At 41.8% G+C, this 15,759-nt stretch overlaps 1 protein-coding gene across 6 annotated transcripts in view; it reads right to left on the bottom strand.

Annotated features, from left to right (window-relative positions):
• The window catches only part of SPECC1L (sperm antigen with calponin homology and coiled-coil domains 1 like), a 144,018-nt gene that overhangs the window by 67,822 nt on the left and 60,437 nt on the right, over positions 1 to 15,759 (bottom strand). For 5 of the 6 annotated variants that reach the window (XR_004676332.1, XM_034989261.1, XM_034989263.1 and 2 more), the window contains exons 4-5: positions 13,760 to 15,390; positions 12,086 to 12,293 (exon numbers count right to left, since the gene is read on the bottom strand). The exons of the other annotated variant lie outside the window; for it this stretch is intronic. Coding sequence is in view for 4 of the 5 variants with exons in the window: in XM_034989261.1 (XP_034845152.1) it covers positions 12,086 to 12,293; positions 13,760 to 15,390 (1,839 nt within the window). In the remaining variant the exon portion in view is untranslated. The remainder of the gene's footprint in view (positions 1 to 12,085; positions 12,294 to 13,759; positions 15,391 to 15,759) is intronic. 6 annotated transcript variants of the gene reach the window in all.

Raw genomic sequence — 15,759 nt, forward strand, 5'->3', positions numbered from 1 at the left:
AACACCTGCGTGAGGTGTCACATGTCATCAAAAAATTGTCCTGGCTGGCTGTCGGTGGAGCATGCAACTCTTGATCCTGGGGTTGAGGATTCAAGCCCTACATTGGGTATAAAGATCACTCAAAAACAAAATTTTCAAAAAAAAATCTTGGGGGCGCTTGGCTGGCTCAGTCGGTAGAGCATCCGACTCTTGATCTCGGGATTGAGTTCGAGCCCCATGTAGGGTTTAAGATTACTTAAAAATAAAATCTTTTCCAAAAAAAATCTTCTTGGGGTACCTAGGTGCCTCAATTGGTTTCACGATTTCGGCTCAGGTCATGGTCTCAGGGTCATGGGATGGAGCCCTAGTCGCTCCCCAGCAGGGAGTCTGCTTTTCTCCCTCTCCCTTTGCCCCTCCCCCAACTCACGCCCTCTCTCACCCTCTCAAAAAAATAAAGCATAAAAAAAAATCTTCCTTAAGTTAACAAATTATTAGCTTTTAATCAATACCCTAAAGTAGGAGTGTGCTGTTGTCTTTTCTTAAACTGTTCATCCTCCCCCTCCCAATTCCATCAGGAACCTGCTCTGCTGTAAACCTGTGACATAATACCTTTAATTCAACATTGATACATTTGTGTTTAGACATTTTTTTTTTTTTCAATTTTTAAGTCTTTCTTTCTTTTTTGAGAGAGAGAGAGCACATGAGCAAGGCGGGGAGGGGCAGAGGGAGAGGGAGAGAGTGAATCTTAAGCAGGCTCCACGCTCAGCACAGAGCCCAATGCAGGGCTCAGTCTCATGGCCCTGAGATCATGACTTGAGCTGAAACCAAGAGTCGGATGCTTAACCAAATGAGCCACGAAGGTGCCCCCAGATATTATATATATGTAATAATTATTATAAATATATAATGATGATAGATTTTCTAAACCTGAATAAAAAATAAATGAGATAAAACATGGGAGGAAAACCTGGCCAATTTTGGTAGCCAGTAGTTAACTCCCTCCCATTCATCAACACAAAACTGTTCAACAAAGTTGGGGCCTCTGAAATAAAAAGGGTTCAAACTTTACATTAACTCAACAGATACCTCATAAGTACCTCTTTGTACCAGGCTTTTTTCTAGATGCTTAAGATATAAGGGAAAGGGAAAAAAGATATAGTCCGTACCCTCTTAGGGACAGAAAAGAGGATGTTTTCATAAAAAAGATTAGATTTTAAAAGTCTGTCTCTGTATAAGCTGCTTCCGACCTCATTTAACCTGGAAACTGAGGGTCAAAAGGGCCATTCAATTTGGTTAAGAGCAAAGTGGACATCGGTGAGTGAGTCCAATACCCTGATCCATATCTCTGGAGGCAAGGATGACTCAAACCAGCATGGATCATCGGCTCCCATATGACCTACATACAGACGAATTGAAGGTCTTGGTGATATTATCAGACACAGATAAGAAGGACAGAAGCTGAAATATTTCTAGTGTTGGGAACACTAGGAGTTACACCTTTCATTTACACTATATTTAAATGCAAAAATTTGGGGGCACCTGGGTGGTTCAGTCGGTTTAGCATCTGCCTTCAGCTCAGGTCTTGACCCTAGGGTCCTGGGGTGGAGCCCGCACTGGGCTCCCTACTTAGTGGGGAGCCTGCTTCTCCCTCTCTCTCTGCTGCTCCCCCTGCCTGTGCTCTCTCTATCAAATGAATAAATAAAACCTTTTAAGGGGCGCCTGGGTGGCTCAGTTGGTTAAGTGACTGCCTTCGGCTCAGGTCATGATCCCGGAGTCCCGGGATCGAGTTCCGCATCGGGCTCCCTGCTCAGCGGGGAGTCTGCTTCTCCCTCTGACCCTCCTCCCTCTCATGCTCTCTGTCTCTCAAATAAATAAATAAATAAATAAATCTTCAAATGAATAAATAAAACCTTTTAAAAACTAAATACACAAATGCAAAAACTTTTATAATTAAAATAGGCAAGCAAAAAAAAAAAGTGAATTTCTCCTCCTCGGTTGAGAACAGTTTTCCTTTTTTTCTGGTCACAAAAGACGTATCTACGTATCTTTAGATAATTCACATAAGACAAATCACAGCAAATCTTACTACTGCTCACTTTTAACATCTGGTGTGTCTTGATTCTCAGGTGACATTTTAAGCCACCTGGCCATCTTAGACTGGTCATAAAATCCCAGACTTCATTCATTTCTTTGGTTGTTATTCTTTTCTCTTTCCCAAACTCTACATTCATGACCACATCATCACTACTCTTAAAAGGGCATTCTTCTTGGGGCGCCTGGGTGGCTCAGTTGGTTAAGCAACTGCCTTCAGCTCAGGTCATGATCCCAGCGTCCTGGGATCGAGCCCGGCATCGGCCTCCCTGCTCAGCAGGAAGCCTGTTTCTCCCTCTGCCTGCCACTCCCCCTACCTGTGCTCTCTCTCTCTGACAAATAAATAAAATCTTTAAAAAGGGGGGAGGCATTCTTTTGTACTCAGCACTATGTATTTATTATTATCATGTCTTATTAATCCTTTTAAACAGAAAGGAAAGGAAGCTGGCAGCCAGTGGACATATTTAGGCAGAATAAAGTGCACTACAAGTGTCTCTAGGGAATTTGACTTAAATTTCATGAATCATAATGGTATTTTCACTTTGTAACATAAAGTATTAAAAATGACAACAGGCTTTCCTCCTCGGAAACCAAAGGAGTCTGTACGTATGCTCTTGTTTTGAAGACTAACTTAACAAAACTGCCATCTGGCCCAATTAATAGTCACACGAAAGGGCACTGTTCGTCTTCAAGTCTGGGGCCACTAAATGCACTAAAACTTCCTCCTCCCAAGTTTTTCTAAAATGAGGGGACACTGCCATCTACTGTCTTCAACTCAAAAGCAACATTACATTCTATCAAAAAACAGAAGAACTACTATGATCTCATTTTTAATTACAAATTATAATTCAATTTGACAATGTTATTTTTATTCTAGAAATCAGGTAAATTGTTATTCTCATTGGCATTAGACCAACTTTGCTCTGGACAATTCTGGGCACTGCCCTGCCCATTTAATAATGGGGTTCATAATCTTTTCACCACTAAGAACTCTCATCCCTGACAAAGAAGGAACAATCAACCAGACCTTCATTCTGGCCCAGTTATATGCCCATCATACATGCAGATGTTACTAGGGAGCTACCATGAGCACAGACTCAACCTATGACTCCTGGGGGTATAAAAATCAATGAAAGTTTGGGGCGCCTGGGCGGCTCAGTCGGTTAAGCATCTGCCTTCAACTCAGGTCATGATCCCAACGTCCTGGGATCAAGCCCCACCACACTGGGGTCCCTGCTCGGCAGAAAGCCTGTTTCTCCCTCTCCCTCTGCCTGCTGCTCTGCCTACTTGTGCTCTCTATCTCTCTGTCAAATAAATAAATAAAATCGTGAAAAAAAAATCAATGAAAGTTCACAAGCAACCTTTCGTGGCCTCCAAATCCAAGAAAACCCTCAGGGTACTACTGATACCTCAGTGCTGTCAGATCCTTACATCCTATCGAGCACCTCCAACTAACATCAGGTGCAACTTCTAGAGGAAGGGAAAGGCCAAGTGTAAACAATCAGTTAAAATACCATGCCTTGGGACGCCTGGGTGGCTCAGTCGTTAGGCGTCTGCCTTCGGCTCAAGTCGTGATCTCAAGGTCCTGGGATCGAGTCCCGCATCGGGCTCCTTGCTCGGTGGGGAGCCTGCTTCTCCCTCTCCCTCTGCTGCTCCCCCTGCTTGTGCTCTCTCTCTCTCTCTGACAAATAAATAAAAATCTTAAAAAAAAAAAAAAAATACCATGCCTTAGGGGTGCCTGGGTGGCTCAGTCCTTAAGCATCTGCCTTTGGCTCAGGTCATGATCCCAGGGTCCTGGGATCAAGCCCCGCATCGGGCTCCCTGCTCCGCGGGAGGCGTGCTTCTCCCTCTCCCACTCCCCCTGCTTGTGTTCCCTCTCTTGCTGTGTCTCTCTCTGTCAAATAAATAAATAAAATCTTTAAAAAATAAAATTAAAATTAAAAATTAAAAAATAAATAAGTAAATAAAAAATAAAATACCATGCCTTAGGGGCATGTGGGGGGAGATGAGCAGTATATCCAGCCACCAGACCACAGCTCTATCCCCAAACCAGAATTCCTGATGCTAAAAGAGGACACAGATGAGTTTCAAATGAACCATTTACTACTTCTATTTTTCTTTTATTTTTATTCCTCATCCCCCCAAAAAGTAGGTAGAACTTTTCCCCTTTGATTCTAAAAGTAATGCACGTTTACAACAAAAAGTCTGGGAAACAGAAAAGGGTTGCAAAAATAAGATTACTCATGGGGTGCCTGGGTGGCTCAGTCGGTTGAGTGTCTGACTCTTGGTTTCGGCTCATGTCATGATCTCAGGTTTATGGGACTGAGCCCAGCGTCCAGGCTCCACACTCAGCGGGGAGTCTGCTTCTCTCCCTCTGCTCCTCCCCCCTGCTCTCGTACTCACCCTCTCTCTCTAAAATAAATAAATAAACCTTAAAAAAATAAGATTACTCATTATTTACACTTGGCATATATATCCTTCCAGACTTCATGTGTGTAAATTTTTTTCTTAAAATGGGATTATAATATTTATACTTCTTCCTAAGCCTTTCCACTAAGCAGCAGATAATGGGTATCTATCAACAAATACAGACTGCAGCACTATCTAATGGCTGTGTTAGTATTCCATCAACTGGACATAAAATTTATTTTAGCAACCTCCTATTAACAAACACAATGGTTCTACGATTTTTGTTATAAACGCAGTAAGTGTCTTTACACAACTGTTCAGGTATTACTTGAAGACACATTTCTAGAAGTGGAAGAAGTAAGGAAGGACCGTTCGAAACTATCAACAGGATCCAAGTTAATCCGTTAGAAGGTTCCAGCTCAAGAATGCAGAAATTTTTTTGAGAAGTCACCATGTTATAGAATTTATTGTACAGGATACACTGAAATCAGTATTTCTTAAGGAACATCATTATGCCTGGCCACCATTTCAGTGTCATGTTGTATTTAAAACATTTATGATTTTAATTACAGAAGTAATACACATGGCTCATACTCTACTGCACCATTACCTGCTTTATTCCATCTATGGCACTTTGTGCTGTACACACAGAGCTGCCTAATTTGTCCTCACTGGTAAAATGGCAGCCACTGTAGGGATGCACTGTGCACATGGGTTATTAACTAGATCTCAACTGTTGAAAGTACAGGTAGTTTCCAAGTTTTTGTGGTAAAGCAGCAATTCTGCAACATACATATCTAAGTTTACATTTGCAAACTTATAAGAATGTTTCTAAAGAACAAATTTCTGGAAGTGGATTGCTAAAGTACTGTTGTACTTTAAATGTTGACCAATACCCCAAAAAGGCTGCAGTAATCTATACTCCTTTCAACAGTACATGAGAGGGCCCTTTTCCCCCCTCCTACACTATCAACCTTTTTTACTTTCCACACCTGCTAAGTGAAAATTGGCATCTTGTTTTGAGTTTCTTTGCTTTTCTAGTGAAATCAAGCATCTTTTTTCACCTTTTCTGCCTACCTATTCGTATGCTTTTTTTAGCTAATGGATTACCCTAATATCACCCATGTATATAATCTCCTTATATATTTGATATGTGTTAACCAATATTTCTCCCAATGTCCTTTATTTATGGTACTTTTGTTTTGCTGAACTGAACATTTCAATTATACAGTCAAATAAGAGACTTTCCTTTATGGCTTCCCAGTATTCTTTAACATTTTTTTTTAAAAATAGGCTCCACACCTAGCATGGGGCCCAATGCAGGGCTTGAACTCACGACCCTGAAATCGAGACCTGAGTTGAGATTAAGAGTTGGATGCTTAACCGACTGAGCCACCCAGGTGCCCCCTCCCCATATTTTTTAAAAAGGCTCTTCCCACCACAGAATTATACTACGCTCCTCTATTCTTTCTGCGACTTCTCTACTCTCAGGCCACCCTTGCTTACAACTGTCACTAGTGTTCCACGTAAAAGTGCAAGACCTGTGTTAGATGTCAGGCCCTGGTCCCCAATCTCAGGAACTACAGAGGGCACGAAAGGAGCCATACATACGTGCAAGCACACACAGAGCATAACTACACAAATACTAAGGTGTTGATAAATTCATCGTAACAAATGGGTACATCACCACATCACCTGAGCCACACCTGAGATCTCCCTGGTGCCACTACCCTCAACACCAATCAGCTCTGGTTTGCTGGACTAGTGGTAAGTGAAGTCACTAACTTTATTTCTTTGGGCTCAGCTGAGTTGTTTCCTTCTGCTGTTTCTCTTGGAAGATACTAAAATGTCCACTAAGTCCTGGTTGGCCTTACTTACTCATAACGGACAAAGATAATTAATATTAGTGACTTCTACGTGTTTCTCAACAACTGTGAAAGTCACTGTTCTAACCACTAGCCTCTCCCTTCAATACTGGCTAAAGGCTCTGCTGATGACACATTCCTACATGGGGCCCTCCTCCAGAGGTACAAGGACACGGAGTGGGTAGCTTCAACCAAGGCAAGAGGGGTGAGGTGGAGGTGGGTGTGTGTGTGTGCAGGGGCGCATGCGCGCACCCGTTTCACTGCTGGGCCAAACTGCGTTTCCCTGTGTGTGGTCTTCATTTCTCCAACACAACATGGCAGCCTGCCGTTACTTCAGGGCAGGCTTTACTTCTTTTCCTGAAACATCATGGCAGGAGCCCTGGCACCATATTCCCCACCTTATTTAGAAAAAGAATCCGAGCCTGGGGGCAAACACCAGAGTCAGCACCCTATAGAGGAGAGGGAGTACAACTTCTGGCAATCCTTTACACCACAGCCTGAAACTGCTACTGTTCCCAGGCCCTATGGTCTCTGAGGAACCCCCATCCCCAAAGTCAGGCTGGGAACATCACTACTCAGAGCTTCAGTGTTCTCCTGCACTGTAGGTTTTTCTGCTCTGTTTGATTTCTTGATATCCCCAATTCCATCTGCTTTATCTATTCCAGAAGTTACTCAAAATTGTTGATCTACTGATGAGACCCCTCACCTATTTTCTCTTTGGTTTAGGTCCATTGTAATTTTTATCATTGTAATTTTTATATTACGTGGCAGGACTGTTTCACTAAGACTTCGGGAGGGAGAGGAAGTACATGTATGGCCTCAGGCCATCATCTTGAGCCAGAAGTTTTAACAGTATTTACTGAGTGAATTTTACATCAGATCTTTCTAGGGTGGAATGCTAAATCCAAACACTACGAAAAGTACTGCAGGCCAGGTCTAGGCAGTACGGCACTGACATTATCTGGAAAGCCATGTGGGATTCCAAATACATCTTAGGCCTTGTGATACTGTCCCACACTCACTGAAGCTCTACACATTTTTTTTTCAGTCTTTTTTCTCTATGTCCTTCAGACTGGATAGCGCCTAACTGACTGATCTTTAAGTTCACAGACTCTTCTGCATCTCTACTTTGCAGTTTAAATGAATCAGTAAACTTTTTATTTAAATTTCTCCGTTCTAGGATACGTATCAGGTTCTTTTTTTACAGTTTTTATTTCTCTGCTGAGATTTGCTATTTATTCATTCATTACAAGCAGATTTTCCTCAACGTCCTGAGTAGTTACAACTGCTGCTTTAAAATCCTGTCTATGGAGTGTCTCAGTAGCTCAGTCAGTTAAATATCCAACTCTTGATTTCAGCTCAGGTCATGATCTCAGGGTCATGAGACTGAGCCCCACGTTGGGCTCCCTGCTCAGCGGAGAGTCTGTTTCAGATTCTTTCCCTCTGCCCCTCACCCCACTTGGGCACTTGGCACTCTTTCTCTCTCAAATAAATAAATCTTTAAAAAAAATAATAAAAATTGGGGTGCCTGGGTGGCTCAGTCATTAAGCGTCTGCCTTCGGCTCAGGTCATGATCTCAGGGTCCTGGGATCGAGCCCCACATCGGGCTCCCTGCTCAGCAGGAAGCCTGCATCTCCCTCTCCCACTCTCCCTGCTTGTGTTCCCTCTCTCACTGTGTCTCTCGCTGTTAAAAAATAAATAAAATCTTTAAAAAAAAATTAAAAAAATAATAACAAAAATGAAAATAAATAAATAAATAAATTCTGTCCACTAAATTCCGAAGTCAGGATCATTTTGGGGTAAGTGAGGAGTGACTACTAATGCAGTTTCTTTTTAGGGTGATGAAAAAATTCTAAAGTTGACTATGGTAATGGCTGCTTAAAATATTCCACAGAAGAAAATCTCAATTTTTCGGGGTGCCTAGCTGGCTCAGTCAGTGGGGTGTGCGACTCTTGATCTTGGGGTTTTGAGTTCAAGCCCCATGTTGGGTGTATAGATTACTTCAAAATAAAATCCTTTAAAAAAAAAAAAGCTTTATTTATTTATTTGAGAGACAGAGAGACAGCACGAGTGGAGGGGCAGAGGGAGAGGGAGAGAAAACCTCAAGTGCACTCTGTGCTGAGCACAGAGCCCAAGGCAGGGCTCAATCCCAGGACCCTGAGATCATGACCTAAGCCGAAACCAAGAGTTGGACGCTCAACCAACTGCAGCACCCAGGTCCCCCCTTAAAAATAAATTTTTTTTTAAAAAAGAAAGTTCAATTTCTCAATTAACAGCAAGTCCCTTATTCTAAGTGCTGATTTAGCATCAATCCCAAGTGCTAGAATTTGCTAAGAAATAAATTAACTCCTATCAGACTAGAGAGATATAACAACTAGTTTCATGTAACACATGAAACTTGCTTGGATCCTGGTTCCTATAGAAAACTATAAGACATTCTGAGGACAGCAGAGAAAATGTGAATATGAGCTATTAGATGATACTAAGGAATTATGCCAAATTTTACTAGCTATGATTACGAGGAGAATATTTAGGAGTCACATACTGAAATATTACATGTCATGAGGTCTACAACTTACTGTCAGCTGATTCAGTTAAACACACACATACACACACAGAAGGTAAATATTGGAAAACATTAAGAGCATTAATAACTGTCAAATCTAGGCAGTGGGTGCTAACTATACCATGCTACTAATATTTCTGGATATTCGAACTTTTCATTCCAAAAAACTGGGGGGAGAAGCTACATGGCTAAAAAGAAATTTTATTCAGGATTTTCAGCCACTTAATAATTAAAATCCACATAATGTTAACATAATTTTATTTTGGCAATGATTTTTCATCCCAGGAATCCTTATCAGCTAACATTTTTCTACCTATTACCCCAGTTACCACAAGATGTCACTCTTCGCATGTTCAAATCAAAAGTCTTGCAAGGGAAAAGGTCATTATCAGTACTAAATGGAAAATGCACTCAACTTCCAAGTTAATCTGAAAAACTTTAGAACCTTTTATATTTAGGAAATAAAGTTAAATAAATCCTCTCAGTTCACAGACAATTAAATACAGACTAGATATAAATGTTAAACAAAGTTTTTTAAAATTTCGGATAAGAAAGCTTTATCTGCAGGACTATCACTATCTTCAAGGAAACAGTCCCACTGTCAGCTACTTTAGTAACCAAATGTCTCAGAATGTTCTAAATAACCCTGGGGTCAATCCAGAGAAATGGGACCAACTAGCCAGAGCTCAGAACTACAAGACATGTTTAGGACTCCTGCAGATAAGCCACTCTCTTGGAACTACTTCAAATCTCCCTGGGGTGCCCAGGTGGCTCAGTCAGTTAAGCCTCTGCCTTCAGTTCAGGTCATGATCCCAGGATCCTGGGATCGAGCCCCGCATCGGGCTCCCTACTCAGTGGGGAGCCTGCTTCTCCTTCTCCCTCTGCCTACAGCTCCCCGCTGTGTGCTCTTGCACACTCTCTCACTTTCTTTCTCTCTTTCTGTCAAATAAATAAATAAAATCTTTAAAAACAAAACAAAAAACCTCCCCACCTCTGCACCCACAGCACATGGGATCTGGCCCAACACTGTGTTTGCCTATTAATCCTCTGTCAAGGAATAACACACTGTCAGAGCCCAATGGAGCAGTATTATGAACGAAAAGATTTAAAAGCTTTAACTAACATACCAAAAAACGGTTATTCCCATTCTCCTTGTCCCCACCCCCAACCTGGGTATCATTAAAGTGTACTACAACTTAAAATTTATTAACATTTGAGGAATCTGGATGAAGAATACATAGGAATTTTTAAGAAGCATTATTTAGAAATAATTCCAAATTTATAAAAAGGTGCAAAAACTGGTACAAAAGCACCCATATACCACTTTCCTCAGATTTGCCTATGTTAACAGTTTACCGATCCGTTTACATCATTTGCTATCTTGTATCCCTATTTATCTGTCTCTATCTATCTATCTATCCCTGATGTTTTTCCTGAACTCTTTAAGGATATACATCATGGGGGCACCTGGGTGGCTCAGTCATTAAGTGTCTGCCTTTGGCTCAGGTCATGATCCCAGGGTCCTGGGATGGAGCCCCGCATCGGGCTCTCTGCTCGGCGGGAAGCCTGTTTCTCCCTCTCCCACTCCCCCTGCTTGTGGTCCCTTTCTCTCGCTGTCTAATAAGTAAATTAATTAAATCTTTAAAAAGGGGCGCCTGGGTGGCTCAGTCCGTTAAGCGGCTGCTTTCGGCTCAGGTCACGATCCTGGGGTCTTGGGATCGAGCCCCACATCTGGCTCCCTGCTCAGTGGAGAGCCTGTTTCTCCCTCTCCATCTGTCTGTCACTCTGCCTACTTGTGCTCTCTCTCTGTCAAATAAATACATAAAATCTTAAAAAAAAAAAAAAAATTAAATCTTAAAAAAAAAAAAAGGATATACATCACGGCTCTTTACCCCTAACTATTCAGTGTGTGGTTCCTAAGTATAGAGACATTTACTTACATAAACACAGTATAGTTATCAACTTCATAAGCTTATACATGTTTATCTAGCATCTACTTTTTTTTTTAAGATTTTATTTACTTGAGAGAGAGAATGAGAGAGAGCACATGAGAGGGGGGAGGGTCAGAGGGAGAAGCAGACTCCCTGCTGAGCAGGGAGCCCGATGCGGGACTCGATCCTGGGACTCCGGGATCATGACCTGTGCCGAAGGCAGTCGCTTAACCAACTGAGCCACCCAGGCGGCCTCTAGCCTCTGCTTTTGACCAGTTTTGTCATAACATCCTTTATAGCATTTTCCCTACAGTACTAGACCCAGCCTAGGCAAAGGTATTACATTTAATTGTCATGTCTCCCTAGGCCACTTTAATCTGGAACTTTTCCAAAGGCTTTTAGGACATTGGCATTTTTGAGGAATACAGCACCTCTTGTGTTTTTAGTAAAACATACTTTATTTTTTGTCTATTTAATGTTCTTTATGATTAACTGAAGTTATGCCTCAGCCAGAATACGGCTTAGCTGATGCCGAGTCCGATTCTGTGTGCCTCTGTCACTTACACGATGACCCAAAGTGTTGCCCAAATTTTTCCACTGTATAATTTCTGGTTGTTTCTTTTTCCTCACTTGCAACATAATAAATAGTTTATGGGAAGCCATTTTAAAATCACCCGAATTTCTGCTCCTCATCAAATTGTCAACACAGAAATGCTTTGTACTATTTTTGTAACTTTTTTATAAGTCTGAAATAATTATCAAATAGTTTCAAAAAACTTGAAGCAACTTAAAATTGGAGTTTCAATTCTACCAGATCATAAAATCTCCTTGGCAGGGAGGAAAATCAGACAACAAATAAATACCTGTGCCTTAGACATAAGATTATGAAGGATCGATTTGTCTCAGTATACTTGCAATCACTAAAAGTAAACAATAAATGGCTTTTCCTAAGACCTAGAAATAACAATCAGCTTTTCCTTCAAACGATTTTCTATAACTAAGCACAGTTTTAAAGCAATGCTTCCACTTAACAGTCCTTCCTTAGGACCAAAACATAGCAGTCCACAGACGACTGCCTACTGTGTGAAACCTGCCTGGCCAGATGCATATTTCTCCTGGGTGCTGTCTACTGCACCAGCAACACTGCACAGTCAGAGCGTTCCATTCCGCTACTGAATGCAAACTATCCCCACTCGTTGAGATGGGAAGGACAAAAAGGAATGAAAAGGTCCCCCATCACTTACTCTCTAAATCAGAAATAATGAGGTTGTCGTGAAGTTTCACAGCTCGGTGTTGTTCTACTTCATCTTCAAGTTCAAAGATGGTTTCTTTCATGTCGCTCCTCTCTGTCTCTTTTTCTTCTAGCTCCGATCTTAGTTTCTCTAATGTCATATTCAATTCTTCTATTTGTTTCTTAGCTTCTTCTTGGAAGGCTCGGTATTCATCTTCTACCTATACAGAATTGATGGTGCGGATTAGAAAAGTGAGAGCTGCTCTAATAAAAATTCCAGAATGGAAGTATACATTGTTCCAAAGGAAGCTGAGCGTGAATTGCTAGGTATGAACTAAAACCACCTGTGTAAAAACTGTCTGAAAGTATGAAAAAGCACTCTACAATAATATAGGATTTTAAGTAACATGCTTAAGCATAATTTGTTGCTATATCATTGACAATTATATTGACATATCACTGAACTTAACTAGATTATGAGGAAATTTTGGAATTTCTTCCTTCTCCAAAGTTTGGACAGAAGGCATGCATCTGATTAATAACATCCTCTCCCACCCAAAAAAAAAAAAAAATCTCTGATGTGTGACAGTTTCATTACCAAAATAAAAATGGAAACAAATTCTCAAATACTGTCACTGCACAAGTATCAGCTCAAAGTGCCCTCCAACACATATGCTCCAACAAATAATACATTCCCTAAATTGTATCTCTAAACATCATCACTAAAATAATTAAGATCTAAATTATCTGAATTTTGGCCAAAGATATATAATGTTTCTTACTTTAAAAATTACTGCACTAAAATAAGAAATAAAATGTTAAGATAGAATCATTGGATAACTCATGCAAATAAACCCTACATCAGCAATCACATGGGGCACAGACCCATGGCCGGAGTGCCAGGAACCCCAGCTGTAGTTCTGCATGAGTCCTCATTATTGTGGTAGATGTAAAACAAGGGGGCCGGACCCATGGTCGCTAAGGTCCTCGCCAGCAACAAGACAGCCCTCTAACAAACAGGAGCCTCCATGCTCCAAAAATATTTTTTAACTCAAAACAGAACTCTATTTGAAAAACTACAACCACAGGAAAAGGGGGAGACATTGCTGATCCCACAGACATGTCTACTGGCTCTCATCTTTCCTATGCCAAAATGCATTAGAGATGAGGAGGTAAAACTGCACAATATGACCCCCCCTGGGCGCACCCAGATTAGAGACAAATTCTGTTGTTGTCATTCTAGTCCCTTCCTCTCACAGGCAGGAAAACAGTAACAAAACTCAAGTGAGTGGAAATGACATTATTTTAAGAATACTTTTGACTATATCCCAATAAAGAAAACCATTCTCAAGCTTTAAAACAAAATCAGCCTTAAAAAAGTGAATGACAGGGGTGCCTGGGTGGCTCAGTCGTTAAGCGTCTGCCTTCGGCTCAGGTCATGATCCCAGGGTCCTGGGATCGAGCCCCGCATCGGGCTCCCTCCTCCGTGGGAAGCCTGCTTCTCCCTCTCCCACTCCCCCTGCTTGTGTTCCCTCTCTCGCTGTCTCTCTGTCAAATGAATAAAAATAAAAATAAAATAAAGTAAGTGAATGACACATCACACAAGTGATACTGGCTTTCAGTAAGTATGGTGTGTACTGCAGCTGCATAATACTGCTCCAGAACATTTTATCTACTTGAGCAGTACCTTTGCAATGGTGTCCTGCAATCGATTGGCATCATTTCGGGTGTGAGCTAGGTCTTCCTGCAGGCTACTAGCCAGAGTCTCTGCTTTTTCTTTGTCCAGCCTGACACTCTCCAGGAGATCCTGAATATCAGATTTGTCTCCAGAGTTATGGATGGAATACAGCTCCGCCACTTTCTGCTTTTCATTCTCCAGCTGAGCCTTCAGGCGGTTCATCTCTATCTGATCACTGGCCACCGTGGCTTTGTACTCCTCTAATGTGGCTGCCAAGGCTGCTTTACCCTTCTGCTCAGACTCAATAATTCGCTCCATATGGTGATTGCGTTCTTTGAGCGCCCCTATCATTTCTTGAGCTTCCTTGTTGTCTTGCTCTGCCATCTTCAAAGTATTGCTTAAATGCTGCTGGACACCGAGAAGCTGCTCTCGTTCAAAACGGGCATTTTCTGCTAGGTCCATATAACGTTGCTCCAATTCCATATAGCGTCCGCTTTTCACATCCTCGTCTATGACATAAGAAATGTGATGCTCATCGAGAAGGGAGCGGAAATATTCAATCTGTCGGCTAAAGTGTTCCAACTTATCACTCTGCTGACATAAAGACTCCATAAGAATAACCTTCTCTTCCCCCAGCCTTTCATTTTCACTGTTCAGTTCCTGGGTTATCTGCTGTAAATCAGCTAGCTCTTGCAGAGTCGCCTGAAGTTCCTCACTTGTGCTGTGTTGGTTCTCTTCCATCTGATGTATCCGTTCTGTCAAGCAAGCAACGGACACTTCACTTGCGTTGCCACTGCTCCCCTTCCGGGAGCGCTCTATGCTCGGAACGCCTTCGGACTCTGAGGACGATGGTGCGTCCAGGGCATCATCGCTCGACGTGAGGGGCTGGTACACCTCACTGCACTCACTGTCTAGGTTGTCCATAGAGTTACTGTGCTGATGGTCCATGAGAGTGTTTTCATCCTGGCTCAAGAGATCCTCCACAGAACCAGGGGCAGAGCCTTCCACCGAAGAGGTCAGGGTACCTCCTCCATCACTCTGGTTGCCAGGGGTGATTTCTGGGCTCAGGGACTGATAACCAAACAGTTTTTCGGAATTGTCTAACCTCTGCTCTAGAGAAAAGCCCAGCGCGTTCAACCTGTCCTTTAACATTCTGTTTTCGTTTTTTAGCTGGTTGAGTTCTTCCCGGATGGCAGTATTCTGTTCCTGCAACTGCAGTAAAGTGGACTCGACGTCAGTTGGCTGGTGAGCAATGATGGCTTCCTTCTCCTCAGATTTTTCATCACCCTCGGAATGATCCTCATTAATGCCCAGCTGAGCACGCATGTCTCGGAGTTCATTTCTCAAATGTAAGATTTCCACATCCTTGGTTTTTGCCAATGTGAGAAGATCTTTCACTTTGGCTTCCAAAGCAGCTTTGTCACTGATCTGATTGTCTGACTTAGACTTGCTCATGCGAACGTCACATTCTGTAGCCGTGCGGCTGCGGGAACGCTTGGCCAATGCCACGTCATTAGCTCCCTGACCCGCAGAAGGTAGTTTTTTGCTCTGGCTTAGTCGGGTACGTTCACGTAATCTTTCTCTAGTAGAACCGGATTCTTTATTACCTATGGAAGTGCTCCGCTTGGATGAACTTGTGCCTAAGTGTTTAAAACAAAGAATGGAAGGCAAAAATATTAGCAAGAAAAGGCACAGAGGTTATGCCCGAGGTCTGATCAGATGAGATCTAGAGACCTACACATTGATTCTGACCGACATTAACCTTGCCTTAGATTCTGGTTACTGTAAAATTCCGTTTCCTCAAAACCAGATCATTCATCTTTTAATTATTAATGAAAAAGAAGTTATACACTGAATTGTATACTTTAAAAGGGTGAATTTTACAAAATGTGAATTATATCTCAATAAATCTATTACATAAAAAAAGTTGCACATTAACTTGAATCCTAAACCATGGCTTTAAACAAAAGTCCAAGGGCATAATATTCTAGGGCAAGCTAGATAAAGCA

Source organism: Mirounga leonina, unplaced genomic scaffold (genome assembly GCF_011800145.1).
Source record: "Mirounga leonina isolate KUSES-001 unplaced genomic scaffold, KU_Mleo_1.0 Mir_481, whole genome shotgun sequence".
Taxonomy (NCBI): Eukaryota; Metazoa; Chordata; class Mammalia; order Carnivora; family Phocidae; genus Mirounga; species Mirounga leonina.